Source organism: Fundulus heteroclitus, chromosome 7 (genome assembly GCF_011125445.2).
Source record: "Fundulus heteroclitus isolate FHET01 chromosome 7, MU-UCD_Fhet_4.1, whole genome shotgun sequence".
Taxonomy (NCBI): Eukaryota; Metazoa; Chordata; class Actinopteri; order Cyprinodontiformes; family Fundulidae; genus Fundulus; species Fundulus heteroclitus.
In genome coordinates this window covers 13853449-13874048 of record NC_046367.1, presented here as the reverse complement: position 1 = coordinate 13874048, position 20600 = coordinate 13853449, and the positions used below count along the sequence as shown (strand labels likewise).

General features: G+C 40.3%; 2 protein-coding genes across 2 annotated transcripts in view; one reads left to right on the top strand and one right to left on the bottom strand.

The window, feature by feature from the left end:
- LOC105930350 (TBC1 domain family member 8) overlaps positions 1–9039 on the bottom strand; it is a 33210-nt gene extending 24171 nt beyond the window's left edge. The window contains exon 1 of the mRNA XM_012868536.3: positions 8631–9039. Within this exon, the coding sequence (XP_012723990.2) occupies positions 8631–8757 (127 nt within the window). The 5' untranslated portion in view covers positions 8758–9039. The remainder of the gene's footprint in view (positions 1–8630) is intronic.
- Positions 9040–14689: 5650 nt separating this feature from the next.
- Positions 14690–20592, top strand: pdcl3 (phosducin-like 3). The gene is made up of 6 exons (XM_036138973.1): positions 14690–14817; positions 15821–15941; positions 16219–16309; positions 16538–16681; positions 17223–17431; positions 20165–20592. Exons 1-6 carry the CDS (start codon positions 14812–14814, stop codon positions 20311–20313), a joined length of 720 nt encoding a protein of 239 aa, XP_035994866.1. The 5' UTR covers positions 14690–14811; the 3' UTR covers positions 20314–20592.
- Positions 20593–20600: the final 8 nt, after the last annotated feature.

Genomic DNA, 20600 nt, shown 5'->3' with positions numbered 1-20600 from the left:
CCCTGCAGGTTTAATGGTGGTTTCTCTAGGGTCTGTAAAAACAGGATAGGAGGCAGAGCTTGTGGTTTCAGGCTCCATTCCCGTGCAGGCACCTCTCGGCTTTGCCCATGAGCCAGACATCCTGTCTCCCTTTAAGACAAGGCTTCCGGGCTGCAGGATATTTGGAAAACATGAAATTGGGATGATGTTATTAATAGCCATTAACCCACCTCTTGCAACGTTCTATTTTTCCACGGATCATGGGGAAGCCTCCACTACTGGATCTTTATCACAACTGTCACTAAAACCTTTGTATTAAATAATGTGAACTAAACTAGATTCCTTAGAATTGGGCCTTCTGTCCTATTTACTGCTTTGAAATTAAATCTGTTTTTGTTTTTTTGCATACGTTTTGAATAGGGACCATATAAATCAGGGGGGTCCCAAAATATGGCCCGTGGGCCCTTTCAAGGCCCTAGGGGTGATTCTGTGAGACCCACAACTGAAATTCAAGAACATTTTCAGAGGTGAGGCCTTTCAAACAAGATGCAAATGAAATCTTGTAAAAACAGAAAATAATTGGCAGGACCATGAACATCTGCCCACCTTTACTTGAAAGCAGACCTGGCCTACCCATTAATTAACCTTTGGCTAAGTACAGCAGGCTTTCTTAAAGATATAGTAACACATATACAGCCCCTGTTGCTAGAATTACTTAGTCTCTTTTCTAGATGAAGAAAATAAACAGTCCACCAAAAAAAAAAAAAGATAAGGAAAATGTGAAAGAGATACCTGTTGGATTCATTAATCTTTTACCATTTTATATACTTATAGTCTTGTTGCGTTCTGCTAGTGGAAATGTTTGTCTGGAGATAAAATGTGCACATTTGACCCTTGGGGAGAGGAAGTGGCTTCATCCACAAAGGAGCATCATGTGCTAGCCAGAACCGGTTGGACTGATTATGATTAGAAGACTGTGGAAAGGTTGATTGATTATGATTGGAAGACAGTGGAAAGGAAGCCCAGATAAGGAGTTGACTGTCTCTTATCGCAAATGCAATATCTTATAACAATGCCCTGTCTTGTGACAATGTAACCGCATCCTGCTCGCATGAAATAAAAAGGCCTACAAGGAGACGTACCGATGGAGTTGAGCAGAGAAACCTTGGTGCTCTGTTAAATTTCTAACAGCTCTGTCTTTCGCTCCCCTTTTTTAAAAGCCTAAACAAAAGCCTCTTTTGTAGATATCAGTACACCTGTGATAAGATTTATTTTGCTAAAGACTAATAGGAACAGAAAATAATGAGTAGCTTGGCAGTGAACAAGTAATGATTGATTCCTTTTGATTTCAGGGACGAGAAGGGAGAAATACCCCATGTTAAATCTTTGGAAAAAAAAAATAATATAATCAATATGATTTACCAGAAAATGTTTATTTGGAATGAATGCTCTTCATATAAAGCTATAGTTGGTAATCCTGTTCAGAAACACTCTATTATACTGGGTAAATTCATCTTTTCATCTCTGTGGGAGCTGCAGGCCTGTAAAAACTAACCAATCACTGCTCTTCGCACTGAAGGGCAGGGATTTGACAGAGTTTTGGTCCAGTTCTCATTCCCCTCTGTCCCTCAGGGTCCAGGCGTATCACCTCATCTACTGGTTGTCCCACATGCCAATCATTCTGACGCGTTCACGTAACACCAGTGTTTCAAAATGTAACAATGAAAACCCTATGTGTGGCAGAAAATGAACACTGCACGTTACACTTAACACGTGATCCACAGAGACATGATGAAGACAAGAAACCTAGGGGTGGCACAATCATCAATCTGGGAGCGTTTTGCTGCAGCGTGGACAGAGAAGCTGGTCAGCGTCGACGGAAAAATGGATGGATATGAGTACAGGGCAATCCCGGAAGGAAATACGTTAAGGTCTGGGACTTAAGACTGGACCGGACGTTTACCTTGCAGCGGGAAGAAAACTCTTAACTTAAAGCTACACTCATTTAGAGTATGGCTAAGTGTCAGAATGGCCCAGTCAAAGCCCAGACCTCAATCCGGTTGAGAATCTGAGGCAGGACCTGAACCTCATGTTCACAGATCCTGTCCAACCAATCGAACTGAGCTACTTTCCAAAAGCAAAATGGGCAAAACGGCAGACACATACCCAGAAGGTCTTGCAGCTGTAAGCAAAACCTGGTACTACATAGTACTGACTCAGGAGGAGTCAATACAAATGCATGCCACACTTTTCAGATTTGCACTTGTAAAAAAAAATATATATATAAATGCAGCAACATTTCCTTCTACTTCCCAATTATGTGCTACTTAATGTTTGTCTATTATATAAAATCACCATAAAATACATTAGAATGTATAGTTAGAAATGTGCGGTACATTTCTGAACATTTCTAGGCCTAACGACCTACACTAGTTTCTAATCAGAGGGGAACGCTGCTGGCTGTGTCACTGTTTGATGGCTGCTACCCGTGGCTGAGTTCACCGCGGGTCTCTTTTTACACCAAAGTCACACTTCAGTTGGCAAGTGAAGAGCTGCGAGAATGTGGTTTAAAGTAACAAACTCCTTCTTTATAAGAAGCCGTGTGAATGCTCTGGGTCGAGTTAAACCCTTCGTGGTCGTTGTCGGCGGTTCTTGAAGAGAGGGGCCAACTTTTAAGTCCCGGTTCGGCTCGACTTTAATCTCTGAGAGCATTTGGAGCGGTCGGAGGCAGCATTACTGTGCCCCGTCTGCAGCGGCTGCATGTCAAAGCTAAGACTGCATGTGATGACGGTGAGCAGATCTCTATCTTTGTGTCTGCCGTTTCCCTCTACGGTCTGGTGTATGAACAAAAAAATAAATAAACTTAAACATCAAGCTGGGACATGACGAAACAAAAACACATTAGGTGACTGGAGCCCTCAGCTCCCCTGTTGAACGTTGAGCGCATAAATCTAAGCATTTACGAGAGTTAGACTTCAAAACGTGCTAATTCAGGCCAGCCAAAATGCAATGGCGCCTGTGAAGGAACATTTGAAGTTGGCACGCAAAACGTTGTATAAAAAGACCAAGCCCCGCTTTGCGACGACAAAACAAGATACCGCAACCAAGTGCCATGGTAAAAGCTGTGTTTGCAGAGCCCTCTGCAAGCAGAGTGTAAAGTCCGTTCCAGCAGGCACTTCAGGCTCTCAGCCAAACTTAAACAACATCTTCAGTTTCAACATCGCGCCTGAAGCTGCAGAACGGGGCAGCCTGGCAACAAAAGAGCAAAAGTTTGTCTGTCACCACAACCACAGAAAGGCTTTACTCTGGTAAAGGAAAACCATTATGAACCAGGAGGCGTCTCTGTGAACGACGTCGCGGTGTGACAACACCGCTGACTTTTGGAAGGTTCTGAGAAAACCTGAACATCAGATATCACATCTTTAGGAATCTAAATTGAGGCTATCTCGTCCCATTTGGACACTGAAAAACCAGATGAAGTTCCTTTGCCTTTAAAGAAAAAGAGTTGTATAGGATCAGCAGGATCAAGAGCTGCAGATGTTTCGCATCTCGGTTCTGTTCTCAGCTAAATGTGTGTCATGTGATAGAGGGGCCCTGGGTTTATTTTCACAGCTTTGACAGTGAAACCCGAGAAAATTTCCGAATTCATACCCATCAACCCTTTGCACATTTTGTTATATGACAAATACACATGGTTTTCAAAAATCTTACATCTTAATTACAGCATTAGGTCCTTTGATGGCTCTACCAGTGCTGCACATCTAGAGACTGAAATTATTGTCCACTCTTCTTTGCAAAATAAATCGAGCTTGGTCATCCTGGACAGAAAGCACCTGTAAACATCAATTAATTTTGTCAAAAAAAGATTAGGCCTATGCCATTTTAACGCATAAATATACTTTGATCTGACCCATTCTGTGGCTGTATGTTTGGACTCACTGCCTTGCTAGAAAGTGAACCTCTGTCCAAGTCTCCATCAGGTTTTTTTCCAGCTTTGCCGTGTATTGAGCTCCGTCCATCTTCGCATCTCTACCCACATTCCCTGACCCTGCTGAGGAAAACCATCCCCACGCCATTATGCTGCCACCACCATGTTTCGCTGTGGGTGTGGTGTAATTAGGGTGTTATGAAGTATTCTTTTGTTTTGTTTTTTTTCTCCACATGTAGCTTTGTTCAAACAGCAAACAGGATGGCTTATGGACGACTTTTTTTTTCACTCTTCCATAAAAGCCAGACGTGTGGACAGCAGTGCAAAGAGTTGCCCAGATTTCCCCACCTGAGCTGTGGATCTCTGCAGCCCCTACAGAGTTACCACGGGCCTTTTAGCCGTATCTCTGATGACTGCTCTCTGGGGCTGGGCGATATGGACTAAAAATAATATCTCAATATTTTTAGCCTGAAAGTCCATATACGATATTTATCTCAATATGTTTTTCTTTTCATAAAGTAACTATATAAAGGCATCTCTGAATCAAACCTTTATCCCATTTTTTTTTTTTTTACAAAAAGCTATATATAAATATGAGAAACAGCAGAAAAATAACCTACTGGAATAAATCAAATTCTAACACAACATAGACCGTCTCGATATAAACGATACAAGTCTCATATCTCTTTTTAAAAAAAATCTTGATATTTTTAAAATCTCGATATATTGCCCAGCCAAACAGCTCTCTATTAGTGGGCAATATACCAGATAAACTGGTCGTATTTTCCTCTCTGATATAAATTTTTCATATGCCGTCATAACGTGGCGGCATATGAAGCTGTAACTCTTCAACAGGAAGTGATTTATATAAAGTTGTACGGAATAGCACCGTCAAACGGGCTGCATGGTTCCCTACCTAGCTAGCTAGCTATCTGTTAGCTAATAGCTGGGAGAGTCTCTGTACCTTTAAGTTAGATTAGAGACCAGAAAATAGATGGCGGATAAAAGAAAGTGAGACCGGTAAAAAAAGAACTTGTGCCCAGGAGAGGAGCTGTGTCTGTAGTGTCGTGTTTTTTTTGTTTTGTTTGTTTGTTTGATTTTTCAAACTCTGACACAGTCCAAATGGCTGTATTATATTGAAAAGTTTGTCGGGCCGCTGTTGCTGCCGGTGGTGACAACGCTAGCAACCTACTCCATCACCTCAGCAGAAAACGCGTTGGAATACCAAGAATGTAATCTCTTACGGCCGTCGGGTTCGACGCCGGTGAAACAGTTGAGCCAAAGTTTTCAGCGTTTTCTCCAGGCACTGCATATGACCGGACAAGCAAGTGATGGAGCAACACTCGAATGCCTAAACGCTGCGTATTTATGGTCCATTTATGGTGTTTTAACGATCTTAAAACATTTTGTTTTGAATAGGAACCGGGGCTAAAGCTGGCATCTCTCTTTTTCTTTTTATTTCTATGTATAATATGCTGCAGTTCGCAAGATAAAGTAGTAGTAAAATAAGCCAAAACATATAAAGAAGCCCAGGCCAGGAAAAAAAGTAAATAAATAAAGAAAATAAAGGGTTTATACTGAGATGACACACAAGTGGAGTTTTTTTTAAAAGCGATTTCTGAAGAAAAAAGGGTTGTACTGGAATTTATTCAGGGATATCTAAGTAAATGGGGACAGAATACATACAGGCCACACTTTTCAGATTTGTTCAAAAAAAATTAAAAAACCGTGTAGCATTTTTCTTCCATGTCTCAACAGTGCACTAGTTTGTATTTATCAAACTAAATTAACAAATCAGGAAAAGCTTCAAGGCATACGAGTACTTCCGTAAGGGAGTGAAGCAGCAACAAAATACACGTGTTTTATAATCTAGACTGCTGGAACAGGAAAACCAGAGCAGAGGACATTGAAATAGTTAATCCTGAATAACAAGACAACAGCTCTTGACCTTTCACCCTTTTTTGCTATGGGAACTGCAGGAACAAACACAAATGTAGTAAAGCCCAACCAGGAAGTTCCCACTATTCTGTTTAATGAGAGGGAGAGAAAAAAACAACAACCTCATAACGGGATTCTCCACAAAGAGGAAGACGGCGCATAAAGAAGGCACTGTGTGTGGACTGTGTGCCGCTCATCTGACTGTATAGGGACGGCTTCCAGTGTGTCGCTACGGCCTGACGTACAAAAGCAATTACAGAAAGGAAACCGCATAGAGGAAACAAGCGAGCAGGCCGCATTGTGACAGGCAGCGGTGGGAGACAGTGGGACGGGCTGCATCTGTAACCGACACCTGGTAGAGGGAGGGAAAAAAAAAAAAAAAAGGTTTGCATACACAGACGGCGACATTTTCGCTACTTACAGCAAAGTATGCTAAAAAAAAAAATTCCCAAACGCCTGTTATTGCCTGACAGTAAATTACAGCTGGAAGGTTTCACAGTCAGTTTCAAAAAGACTGTTGAAGGGGGATTTTTTTCCCCCGTTGAGAGGACAAAGAAGTCCTAAGAAAGAAAGTATGCCTGGCCAACAATGTGGATGTTTGTCCTATTAAGGTTTAGTGGATGGGGGGGGGGGGGAGTTATAACACAAAAACGTGTTATAACTTGTAAGCTTGTAAAAACTCAGTGTCTGGCATACTCACCTGTCCTTGAATGTTTCCCATTTTACGACGTTAGAAGCAGACTTCTAAACAGGAAACAGGATTTTCAGCGTATTTTCAGTGTATTACAATGGGGCAATAGCATGTGTTGTGGAAGTTAAAAGGCAAAATAGACATAAGTTTGCGACTTTTCAACAACGAAAAAAGCGGAGAAGTGTACCATACATGTTGTATTTGTTGCCGCTTTACAATATGACTTTTTTTTTTTTTTTAAATCTACACATCAGTTTAAACCCACCATCCCCAGCCACGCATGCCGGGGGTAGGCTTTTTGTCTGCAGGGGACCAGAAAGCTGGTCATTGCTGATGGGAAGATGGCCAGAGGTAAATCCAGGGCAAACCTGGCAACCAAGGACTAGAGACAGAGCTACAACCCCAAACATACAGTCAGACGCACAATGAAAACGGTCCACATCAAAGTACGTCCATACGGTAGATTCGCCCGGCCGAAGTCCAGAACAGATCCAACTGGAAAATCTGAGACGGAAACCAAAGAATCGCTCTTCGGAGACGCTCTTTGCGCAATCATACCGAGCTTGAGACATTTCGCTAGAAGGAATTATGGAAAACCGTCTTGAGACGGGCAAAGCCAGTAGAGACCTACCATCAAATGTGACTTGCCTGAAAGTATGATCTACCGGGGCGGACATTTAAGATCCATGCACCTTTTTGCATCAGTTTCACAGTTACCTACTTCTAGGGCTGAACAATATAAGAAAAGAAGCATATCCATAAAATATAAATCATATTGATCGATATCGATAATTATCAACAAATTGAAAACATATATTTTAAGTGCAGCTCTGGACATTTTATGCTGTTTCTTAGCAACCTTTTTTAGACACTGAATTCAAACTGTACCCTTTATTCAATAAACTTTTTACCAAAACTGCAATTATTTAAAAAATGAAAAAGAACACGTGCTCTCTGAACTCTTTGAAGGGGACAGATCGTTCCTGGGTCTGCGTTGTGATTGGTTGGGAGGATGTAATATTAACCTACAGGATGGCCTAGAATACAAAAGGAAAACTGTTCTATAGACCTTTTTATTGACCCCTTTTTTTTTCTATCAGTGATATACGTCTATTGATTGACATATATATATTGTTATTGAATTATCGTCCAGCCCTACCTACTACTGTGAGCTGCTTTATCACATAAAATGCCCAAAATATGTGGCCTTGATTTGAAAAACAAAAAGTGAAAATATTCCGGTAGTGTTGAAATACACTGCAGTCTTTTAAGACAGTGGCTTGACTCACATTGCACACTGCTGCATCCCTCCTATCCTTGCCTCCTATCCTTGCCTCCTATCCCTGCCTCCTATCCCTGCCTCCTATCCTTGCCTCCTATCCTTGCCTCCTATCCCTGCCTCCTATCCCCCTTTGAGGCCCTGACATGAGGGTCCAGCTTGCTCTGATCGGTCAAGGAACGCGGGGAATCCCTGAAGGAGGGCAACAATAGAAGCAAAGCATGCATGTTGCTTCTTATCTCCACCGTGATGTAAAATAGGCAACAGTAGAAAAACCTGTTTTTAAAAACCTAAGCGGCTGCTTCAGGGACTTCTGCACGGTTCGGACTTTTGGGTTTTGCAACCCTGCGGAGGTTTTTGATGAGGCGTAGATCCTCTTTGGTAGGGTCTGACCAGACTTCTCCTTTTTCTTTGGTGTGTTGCTCTGTTTTGGGGAACACTGTGAAAAAAAAACCCTGTTGTCTTTGCGTGGAGGCAGGCCGTGGGTGAGTCTAAGGAAAGGAAAAGATATGCCACGGCTGGACTGACGTGGACGCCACCTTTTGTAGAAGTTACTGAGCCGTGGCCGGGCCAAAGGTCAGCATCGGGGCAGACCTGGACTTTGATTGAATGAAGCGCAGTAAATCGCGCTCGGTGTGGATCGCACACGCCCTGTGACTGTAAACCCACTCCTGCTATACCTGTGAACCTTCCAGCTGTATTGTTTCCCACCTGCCTCCCCCTCCTCTGCTGAGCTCCGTGCCCACCCACCCAGCCACCCAGCCAGCCATGCAGGCAGTCTGCTGCTGCTGCTGCTGGGGCTTTGTGTCGTTTACCTGTTATCCTGTTCGTGGACTCTCCGTGGCCTCTCCTCTTCTGCAGCAGGAAGAAATCGTTGCTCCTCACGGTCACCCAGAGCTTCAGAGCGTTTTTCAGCAGGACTTCCTCCGGGTTCAGCCACATTTCTTCCAGCGGGGAGGAAGCCCTCCGCCGTGTCGGTCGGTGCCTGCGGAGGAGTGTGAAGATATATCCGCCTGTCCTCCGGCTTCAAGTGGGTGGTGGTGGTGGTGGTGGGGGGCCGGCTTGGTTGGAGCTAAAGCGGCGGGTTGGGGGGTTTAGCCATGATTATCCCGCTCGCCTGACCACCGCAGGCTGCTACGGACTTCCTCGCCTCATACGCGTCTGCTTGCAGCCGCTCCCCTCCGAGCTGCAGGCAGCAGCTGTACACACCGTCCGAAGATCGTCTACGCGACGCGATGACGTAGCCGGTTACTGAATCAAGGGGCAGGGAGCTCTGCAGCGTAAATGGTCTTTCATGACAATAGGGAAACAATTTTTTTAAGTGCCATCATACGGAGCTATTTTAGAACAATTGAGACCCCGCCCCCCAAATATAAATATTTAAGAATGAATAGGAAGTTCTCCAGTGGGAATCTTGAGGTTTTTCACCAACACTGACCTCAAAAATCCAATATGGCTGCCTCGCATTTAATGACCACAACAAAAAAAGACAACCCTAACCCTAACCCTACACCCTGGACATGTCACAATCTAATTGTGCATTTCCATTTTTATCAGGTAGCTATAGAAGTTTGGGGAAAACTTTAAGATAGATCCTCAAAAGTCCCAAGTGCAAAAAGAGGCTTCTCACTGTAGAATAAAATAAATTGCAGTAAAAACTGTTTCTTTTTTTATAATTTTACAATTAGTCTATCTTTAAATCTCTAGCCCCACAAGCAGCTTGATGTGGCGTTTGAATGCAATGAACCCAGAAGATGATGTCATGCTTCTTATGTGAATTTCTAACAGGTTAATCCATCCGTCGGTTTGAGGCCACACCTCAAACCGACGCTTTTCCTTTCTGTGAAAGTATTGGGAAATTTAGGCTGTACAAAGATGGGCTGAAAAGCCGCTCAGTGAGGAAGCAGCCATTACTCATAAAGCACCATAAAAAGCCAGATTATAGTTAGCAAATGCATTCAGGGATAAACAAATAATAATAATTTTTAGAGATATAACCTGTGGTCTGATGAAATAAAAATGTCATTTTTCAGCTTTTATGACCACTGTTTCATATGGAGAGAAAATGTTTGCAAGACTGATAATATCCCAGCCATGCAGTGTTGAGGGGGTGGCATAAAAATGTGGGGGTGTTTGGTTGTGGCACAATTGACAAAAACAAAATCATTTTTTTTTTTTTTTTTTTTTTTTTATCCTCGGAATGGTTTGACAATTAAAATTAAACATATACTATTGTTATAACAGCTAATGTAGGATGATTAATCTAATGGTTTCTTGCTTTTTGTCTGATATGGTTTAAAAAAAGACGTTTGTGTAACATATTGGATTATCAAACCCCATTTCAACATCACAGGGAAAAGATGGGGGGAAATTTAACAAAATAAACCGATTCATGTTTTATTTGTTCAAATTCTTAATCCAGTATAGGCCCATACTCCTATGCATCAACTTCTAACTAAAAATATATGTGATGTTTGAAAAGTTAGAAAAGCCACAGCTTTAGATTTTCACGTTTGTGTGAGGTTCTTGAAAAATAGTCAGAGTGAGACGTCTTCACTCTGTTTTCTTCTCTTTATTTCACCAACTTTCCCATTTGCCAGTTCCTGCCCAGATTTATTGGATCTTCTTTCACTTGGATTTTTTTTCTGCTGACATAGTTTTCACTCACTGTGCATTAATGTGATCGATGTCATACAAACTCCTCTTTACAAATCAAGTTTATCAACTCACGTGAAAATATCTGGATTCTGGATATTTGCTGTGTATTACACAGTTGCTGAAAAATACAGTGTTTCTAGATTACTGTTCATTATTAGTGCAGATTATAATCTAACTGAAACCACAGGAAGTAAAGGTGTTTCAAACTGGAAATGTATTTTTAGAAAGGAGATTGTGTCAAACCAAAGAGAACTGGTGAGACTTCCTGAATAGGATACTTTCACAATGACAATACTCTACAGTCAGTTCCTAAAGCTGCCTGTTGAGCTAATCGCCTCTCACAACTCCTATAATCTGTATTTTTCATGTTACTATCATATTTGAGAGGCTAACAAATGTTCAATATAAAAGAAAATTATAGGAATCTTAAAACTATTTGCACCTAATACTCCTCAGTGTGACCCGTGAGACTCGGTTGGACCTTATCACTGATCCCATACTTTTGTTTCAAAAAATGTTCAGATACTTGCAATCAATGAAACTACTAAAGCTAATGGCCAATTAGTCAAACTGCTTCACAAGCACTTTAGAGAGAAAACAATTACCAGGTTGCATATTTTTTTGCAGAAAATCTGCAAAAACCCCCAAAAAAAACAACTTTTTTTTACACTGAGTCGGTTTTAAATGAATTCAGCTCTTTTGGTTAATAGTATGTCTATAAAGACCCAAATATAAGAAATCAATAGTCTACACTGTGTAAAAATTTTAGTTAATTTATTTCATAACTTTTTGTATTTAATCAAAATATTTTATTCACATTTTGACCAGGTGAAAAATAGTCTTACAGAAACAACAAGTAGCTATATCTAGTTCAGATAAAGAAGAACCACAATAATTAATTTTGTCAAATGATATAAACATACATATAAAATTAATAGTGATCAAATATAGTACTACAATAAGAGGAATTCCTACCTTCTTGATGACACCCCAGGAAACAAACTAAACAAACAAAAACAGACGCATGAAAAGAAAACAATCCTCTACTTAATTTTAGGATGCAAGAAACTAAAGTAAAATACAATATATTTCACTATCCCACTCTGTTGTTACAGGATAAACCGCCTCTGCATTCAACTTCATGGTTTTATGACAAAATGTCATTTTTATGTTTAGAGATGGAGCATATAATAGATTTTATATTTGAGGTATTCTCCAACATGTGCTTAAATAAATAAATGAAATTAGTCGTCACCTTTGTAGCAGTACCCTGTTATTACTAGTAATAATCAAAATACAGAAATCTGAGAAGGATCAGATTCTTGCTCCACAATCTCAGAACTTTTTTGAAATATCCAACAAGCCTTAGAAATGACCAAACCCTATGACTAATATTACAAGACCTTGTATATTATTATTATCGTTATTATTATTATTATTATTATTATTAGTAGTAGTAGTAGTAGTAGTAGTAGTAGTAGTAGTCAAAAAAAGGTAAAAAAAAAAAAAAACTTGGACTTCTACTCTGAATCAGAAGACATTTTGAATTGAGAAAGCAATTACTACTACGAGTACTAGTAGTAGTCGTAGTAGTAATATTTACCAATATTTTACCCAGACAATAAATCAGGCAGTACAGTTGATACAAATCAATAACTTTCTACCAACTTACTTCCCTAATAGGACTGCATCTCTGGATATAAATGTTTTGTTCTATGCACATAAAACGCATTTGTATGTTTTTCGAATGTCCTTCTACTCTGGTGAAAATATTATTTTTGATTATTAATACTCTTTTACTGAGGGACCATCTCACAGGATCCATTTCACATTTATTAGTTCATTTATTGGTCTATTTTTGCCTAAATTCTCAGGTGGTCAAGAGGAGGGCCGTGCAGTATATCAGCTGGCAGGCCTGTTAAATCAGAGTACAAGCCCGCTGTCTAGCACTGCAACTCCCTTGTGTTAGAGCGGATAAACAGAAAAATTATATGCAAAAAAACATAACAGTAAAATGCCTCCATGAGAAATAAATTTTTTGCAACAGATGAGACAGTAAAAATGTTTTAAATGAACAAAATGATGATTTAATAAATTCACGCTTAAAAGCATGGTATGTATGTTTCAATATTTGGTTGAGCAATGATATTAAAACGTGTATTTTTTTAACATGCGACACAGCTGTTGACACAGTTGCCTTGCAGGAGGAGGTTTTGAATGCCAGCCTGGGATCTTTCTGCATGGAGTCTGCATGTTCTCCCCGGCCATGTTTGGAGTCTCTCCGGATTCTCCAGCTTCCTCCAACAGTCCAGAAAACATGCATGTTGGATTAATTTGGCTCTTTATATCGCCCATAAGTTTGTGTGTGTGTGTGTGCATTATTGTTTGTTTTATGCGTCTCTGTGAGAGACTGGTGACCAGTCTAGGTCCCCTCCCTCGCCCATTCACAGCTGAAGGTAGGCACCTCTGCTTTGCTTGTATCTTCTGAACTGATCGAACTTGAACATCCAGTCTGAGGATTTGGACAGAAGAACTTTGCTCTGGTGACGGCGGGGATTTGTAACCCTTTGATTCACCAATCCATGGTTCCAGTGCTCACATGGCCTTTCCTACATGTTGTTGGTGTGCTTTTGGGCCCCGAGGCCAGCAAGTGGAGCTAAGTGACTATATATTATGCATACAAATTATTTTGGTACTGATCTAACAACACAAATAATTAGAAACTTTAATAAACTATGACTGCAGCAATTATGATTTAGTTTCAGGTTATGAGAGATTCAAACGCTGGTACAATATGTTTATGTTTATTTTACAAATATTTGCATTGAAGCCTGCGGTTCTGGGCTAGGATTAGGCCCTTCAGGATCCCAGCTACGCTCCTGCCTCGTCCCGTATTTCAATCCTGTTCAGAAACATTTTATGTACGAGTCTTTTTTTAGTTGTATATGGAGTAAATATGTCAGGCAGACTATTAAAGCGCGTTTGTGTGTCTATACGTCTATTTCTGTGTGTGTCAGAGAGAGCAACACCTGTTTGGTTTCGCTCTCAGCACCGGCACTTGGAATCAGGGTTGCCAGATCTGACTGACAGTTTCTAGCACAAACGCGAAGTAATATCCACCCATTAAAAAAAAGAGCCTAATATTGCGTTCCATTTTACTCAGAGAACAAAAAAAAAAAAAAAGGAGCTGGGAAAGGGGGTAAACCCGAGTAAAAAGCATTCCAGTTAATTCAGTCAGAGAAGTTGGGATTCCAAAATAAAAACAAACAAACAAAAGATTAGAATTATGGCGACGGCAAGGAAAGCTGTTGTTTTCCAAATGGAATGCAGTATAAATCTAAACCTCTCTTGAAATCACGTTAAAAGCATAGAACCATTATACACATAATAACACCTTGGCACACCTTGGCTCCCCACAAAATGTACATCAGGCAACCAAAATAACCAACACACAAGCTCACTTTCCCTATCATGTTCATAGCAATCACAAAAAATTATTACTAGCATACCAACATGAGTCATAACTCTAACTTAATATAAAATTTATTTATTTCTCTCCCACACAGAGTAGCTCAATCTGACATTTTTCTTTCACACACAGCCATGTAACATTTTTAAGCTGATCATTGGAACTATGCCCATTTGGGGCGTTTACAACTGACACTGGCCAATAGCATTTCACAGTTTTACTTAATTAACCAATGACTATTAATCATTGATGATCAAACAGATTCTAGACATTTCAAAATAAATGAAATAATAAAAGGAGTGCAAGGACATATTATTAAACTGTGCAAGTCGTTTTCTTTTCTGCAACACAATGACAGTTATTTTGATACCTCTGAATACCTTGTAAAAACCCGCAAGATGTTCTGAAGAGCGGCACAAAGTTTAACAACACAACTAAAACTTTTTTTCCCTTTTTCTTCTTTGCAGCTGAACGTGTTCAAAAGACGCCCAACTGAGCGGAAACCTGCCCAATCTGGCAACACTGTTTGGAACGTTGCGCTCCCATACCTTATATGGTCATATTGAGATTCAAAGGAAGTCGGTGTCACTTTTATTATTGTCGTACTATTACAGGAACAGTTCCTGATATTTTCGAGCGAATAAATTTTGATCTGCAGATCAGTTTATATATATAAAAATACCACCTTGTATAAAATTAATATATTTGTAGATAATAGTTGGATTTTAGAATTAGCGGCGTGTGTGGAGTTATTTGAAGCCGTGTCGGTTTTGTGTTTCTTCCGGAAGCACCCGCCGTGAGCTCCTTCTGTTTCCGTGTCAGGGAGGGGTGCAGTGGTGTGATTTCTGGGGATTCTTTTACGTGACAAAATGCAGGTTTGTTCAGCTTTTACGGCTTCTTAAAGAGTCCTGATAACTTTTGGAAATTCACTATCCTGAAATGTCGTAGCTTTTGGTGAAACATTTCGAAATTTTAGATGAAGGCTTTGATACCTAGCTGGCATAGTAGCATCTCAGCTTAAAAAGCGCTTTGAGATTTGCCTTATTAAAGAGGATTTCACATGATTATTGAATTTCTTGAATCGCACGAGACTTACCAACAGCGTAAGACGCCATGTTTAGTAACAATAACGTGTTTTTTTCCAAAGAAAACATTTAATTAATAATAAAGTAAAAGAGGAACTGTTCAACTTTTATATCGTATGGATTTATGACTACATCTGTAATATTAAAGGCCAAGATCCTCCCATTCAGGATAATTTGAAGCATTACAAGGCTGGTTTTCAAATGAATGGAGTCCTGGGCAAGCGCCACCTTCTGCCACTCTAAGTAAAATAAAGAGAAAGGAAGCTATAACAAATTTGTCAATCGTATATAAGTGGGTCTAGATGGCTAATTAATTTATCTGATTGTTGTGTTAGTAGAAGTATGAAAGTGTTTTTTTTTTCTAGCTGTTTAGCAAAATAGGATAAAGGGTTAAGAAATCCCTAACTGTGCTTTCAAAAGGCCAAAACCGTTCTAAAGATTGCAGACTTCAAACTAGAAACAATTAAGTACGGAGTCCAGACTCGTAAAACAATGGAAACCTCCTGAAAGCTAAGCTGTGAATCCGATTTTATCACCCAAATTAGTTAAAGTTCTGGCATCATGAGCAGCTGATGCAGCTGTGCGTAAGCTATTTCAACTCTTTAAAGAAATATATAAATAACATGAGAAACAAATGAGGGTATCCCTTATTCTTCCTATTCTGCGTGTCATTTCTTTGCCCCTTCAACCTGATCGCAGGCAGGCTGCCATTCATGTCACCTGTTCGGTGTGAAACAAGCTAAAATGATCTGCGATTGTAACGTGTAAATATGTACTTTGTTCTGTCGGAAAGGATCCGAACGAAGACACCGAGTGGAATGATATCCTGAGGAAGAAAGGCATCCTGCCTCCAAAAGAGGTTCCTAAAGATGACGAAGAGGAGGAGGAAGCTGCTCTTCAGCATCAGTCTGTTGGTATGATAGACGGCTTGAAATTGACTTTTTTTCATGTTTTCAATTAGCGATGGACTTTTATGGCAACAATCATGATTCATCATAATCCCCATAATATGATTTCTGTTCCCTTCTTTATGTCAGATTATTGTTACCATAATTTTTTTTTGCCACCATAAATTTATTTTATATTTTAACAGGTCAATGTTTTTATGCAAGTCTTTTTTTTTTAACAAATAATTGTAAACGGAGTCATTTTTGGACTATGTGAAGCAGTTGCTGTTTGTCGTCCCCATAGTCAAAACCTATGAGAGCATGACGCTGGAAGAACTTGAGGAGAATGAGGATGAGTTTGGCGAAGATGATGAGGCTGCAATTGAGATGTACAAGTAAGTAAAAAGGTTTTGGCTACTGTATTGTGTGACCATTATTTTATTTTTAGTTTTTTTTACCACAGGTCATTTGGGTAATAAAGGTAGGGATTGTTTTTTATTGCCCAGAAAGTCTGTTAGTGATGCCTGGATTTTGATTCATCCAGTCATGTCAGCCATGGGATTCCCCCGCCGTAAAGGTTGTCCGCATGTCGATGTACTGATGACCGCCGTGTCCCCTTTCAGACAGCAGCGTCTTGCGGAGTGGAAGGCGGCTCAGATGAAGAACGTGTTCGGCGAGTTGGATGAAATCTCTGGACAGGATTACGTGAAGGAGGTCAACAAGGCTGGCGAGGGAATCTGGGTGGTGCTGCACCTCTACAAGCAGGGGTAGGTCAGCCTTTAGCGCAGCTTGCTGATACAGTGTTTTCCTCTGTAATACGCAGCCCTATAATTTAAGGTGAGCTGGGGAATTTTACTTTTATAGTTTTGAACCAGGTGGATTCAGTTTAAAGCAGAAAAGATTCAGATTGTTGATCATTTTTTTTATATATTCAGCCATGCAGATATTAGAGAAAAATAAGAATGCTGCTTTTTGTAGTTATTTTGAGTTTTAGAAAAGTTTTATGGATGATTAAAACAAGCCGGTGTGCATGAGGTAGCTACATTTGTCCTGGCTTCTTTTTGTTTATGGGAACTTTTTTAAATTAGCTCAAAAAGACATTTGTACATTTGTTGCAATAGAAGCAAATGGCTGGCAAAGCGAGTCAAATGCTACTTTAGTAGATAGTTTATGCATCCTGTCAGTAGCATTAACTATAGTTTAACATGAAGAGAATGAGACTTGGTTAAAACTGTTTTTTGTTTTTTTTTGTAAGTATGCTATTCAGAGTTCAGTGCTAACCTTTCTGTCTGTCTGATCTCGGCCCAGAATCCCTCTGTGCACCCTCATCAACCAGCACCTGAGTGGCCTGGCCAAGAAATTCCGTCAGACCAAGTTCCTTAAATCCATCTCCACCACCTGCATCCCCAACTACCCCGACCGCAACCTGCCGACCATCTTCGTTTACTTTGAGGGAGAGATGAAGGCCCAGTTCATCGGGCCGCTGGTGTTCGGAGGCATGAACCTCAAAGCTGAAGGTACGGCCTTCCTTGACGACTAAACCGAACAAAAACGTTAGTTTATGACTGCAGGACCAATCGGATTTCACATACGGTCATCATGGGGTGTCGATGTCATGTTACGTTTGGGCTTTGATTTATGCATTTGAACTTTTTTTTTTTTTCTTTAATCCTCAGAAGGTCAAAATGATAAATGAAGGTTCAAATCTGTTCATGAATCCCAGTTATTATTTTAGGTACATGTCCCGTTGCACTTTGCAGAGAAACCAGGCCCTTTTTTTTAGCCATCATCAAGCCTAATCCTGGCTATACATTTGACCCCCTTTCTTGTGTGGCGGCTCATTTAAATTAGGGCTGGGCGATATGGATTAAAAAATAAATCTCAGATTTTATCATACCAAATCCGATTAATCGATTTTTTTCCCCCTCCTTTTTGTTTCATAAAAAGAAAATAAAGAAATTATTTTAAAACCTTGCTTTTATGTCAAGCATTTCGTCAGGGAGTTGACCTGAATTCAAAGTGCAACTAAAAACAAGCTGTGAAACATGCTTTTAAAACAAGATGGCATCCGTGCCATTATAAACAATGAAACTATAACAAAACATTTGCTGCTAGTGGTATTACACATTGAGCTAAGAACAGGCTTCACTGCACTTGTGAACTTTAAACTAAGTTAAAAAAAAGTAAATAAGTAAATGAAGTACCTCGTATTATGGTAAAAAAAAGTTTCCACTTAACAATATTTTGACAATATATTTGCCTAAACATATATCCAGCATCACATGCTGTTCTCTTCATGGAAACCCAATGACTGTATTGGCAAAATAAAATCTTGATTTTCCAAAAATGAAATCTTAAAGAATTGTAAATTCAAATTAATCGATTAAATTGATTTATCGCCCAGTCCTACTTTAAATTGGTTGGCTTCCTGGTACAGACGCAGCTTTTAAACATCCTGGAATTGTCAGTAAAATTGGTGACGTTCCAAAAGGTCAACGTTTGCTTTATTCACTCCAAAAATGTCCTGTTTGAACACCCAGCTGTGTGCAAGTTTCAGCAGTCTGATGCAAAGTGCTGTCCTTAGAGGGGAAGAAAGAAGTAGGCTAGGATGTTTAAGAACAGGGGCCTCTAACCCCCGTCATTAAGAGCCAGGGTCCAGCAGAACTAAGATGCATTCCTGCATTCTTGAGAGGGCGCCGGCCAAGAAAGAATCGCCACAGTTTTCCACACGGAAAAGCCAAATGCTTTGTGCAGAAAAGTTCTGGTGAGACGAGGCAAAGGCCTATTAAATGTAAATATAAAAATAACAAATGTTTGAGGTTTGAGGCTACTATAGGTCAAGGTGAGGCTTTCAACCACTAGGGACACTGCTCCTCCTTGCAGCCACAGTGGGGGTAGCATTGCTGATGCTGTTTTGCTGCCAGCGGTGCTGGAGTATTTTACAAAGTGTTGGGCATCACGAAGAAGGAAAACGATCTCAACGTCTTCGGCTAGAAACAAGTGGGCAGTTCAGTGTTGCAGCGGGACAATATCGGAGCGAATAGATCAGGCTCATTGCTAGGAAACCCATGTAAATCAGCCAATCCCTTCTTAGACACAGAATTATGTGTATTATGTAGCTTACTTACCAACTGATCTTTAATTTTATTTTCCCAGGTGAAATGTTTGAGAGCCAGTTCACTTTTTCCTCACATGACCGAGTTTCTCTGCAGGTTGGGGGAGCAACAGTGGGGGGTATATGTGGGGTTGGGAATTGAAAATATTTTCACGATTCCGATTCCCTTATCGATTCTCTTTTCGATTCCAATTTGGGGAAAAAGGAGAACAAACAGTTTGATGATGAGCATAAACTTTGTTTACTTAACTATCACACAACCTTACAAACTAACAAGGTCAAGATGTCCACAGCAAATGTGCAACCGGAGTTACATTTATTTTTGTTTAAATAAAAAAGGAATATAAGAACAAACTTAAATACAGAAGATGACTTGTTTAGAATACAAGAAAATGTAAGTTTCTTGTGACAGTTGCTTAGTAATCTCTCTTTAGATAACCTCAGTCATCTAAATCTAACAGAGAAGCCATCCGTTTAATGAAAAAGCATTACTGTACAATTTTGGGAAATAAACTCATCTCCCCCTGATTTAAAAATACAAACGTCCCCTTTCTCTCGCTCCCTGAACTGCGGAGCAACTTTGTAGCATGTTTTGTTACATCCACTGCAATAGCTAGAATCATGTAAGAATTCCAGCTACCAGTAGTTCTAACTAAACATGCTACCAATGAAGGGCTGGATTAATGAGAAAGGCACACTCCCTTAATAACCCCAAAGAGAGGTAGGAAATTGGTTTATTTCCAGAAATGGCATATGATACCAGCCAGTGATGTAAAACTAGCTACTTACCACCAGAGCTGCTTTCCATGCTGGTCGTAACTTTAGCTTCTGTCCGGTAAGAATCCAAAACACGGCATTCGTTAAATTGTATGCCATGTTGTGTGCGCAGGTGTTTCTGCCTGTTGGATCTATTTCCTCCCGCGGATATAATTGTCACTTTGCAATGCTCAGCCGTAGCACGAAGGAATCGAAAAGAGCATCGTTAAGCGAGCTGCCAAACGGTGCCATGGAATTGGAAAACACACGGAAACCGGTTCTGAACAGGAACCGGTTTTCGATTCCCATCCCTAGGTATATGTGTACATTTGTGTCTTTTTCACTGTTTTAATGCATTTTCATTCCACGCACCTCGCAGAGCTGGAGTGGCGGTTATCAGAAACCGGGGCCGTGAAAACCGACCTGGAAGAAAACCCCAAGAAACAGATCGAAGACAAGTTAATGTCGTCGATCAGAAGTTCGCTCCCCACGCGAAAGGACAGCGGCTCTGAGGACGAGGACTATTAAGGAACCAGGCAAAGTGAAGCGCCGCCGTCAGAGCAGAAGGCCTCTTCCACACGGAAACACTCAGAACATTAAGGAACTGAGCAGGAACAGGGAGGAGACCTCCTTCATCAGTGTGTAACTTTCATATGTATGCATTTTGTTTCATGAATGTACAGAGCTCCGTCCTGCTTAAGGGCACGTGGGCAGGTCACTCTGCTGGAGGGGATTAACCCCAGGATAGACCTGTTTTTAAGTGGAATAATGGAATAAAAATTAAGCAACAGCCTTACAAAACTGTTAGAGACAAA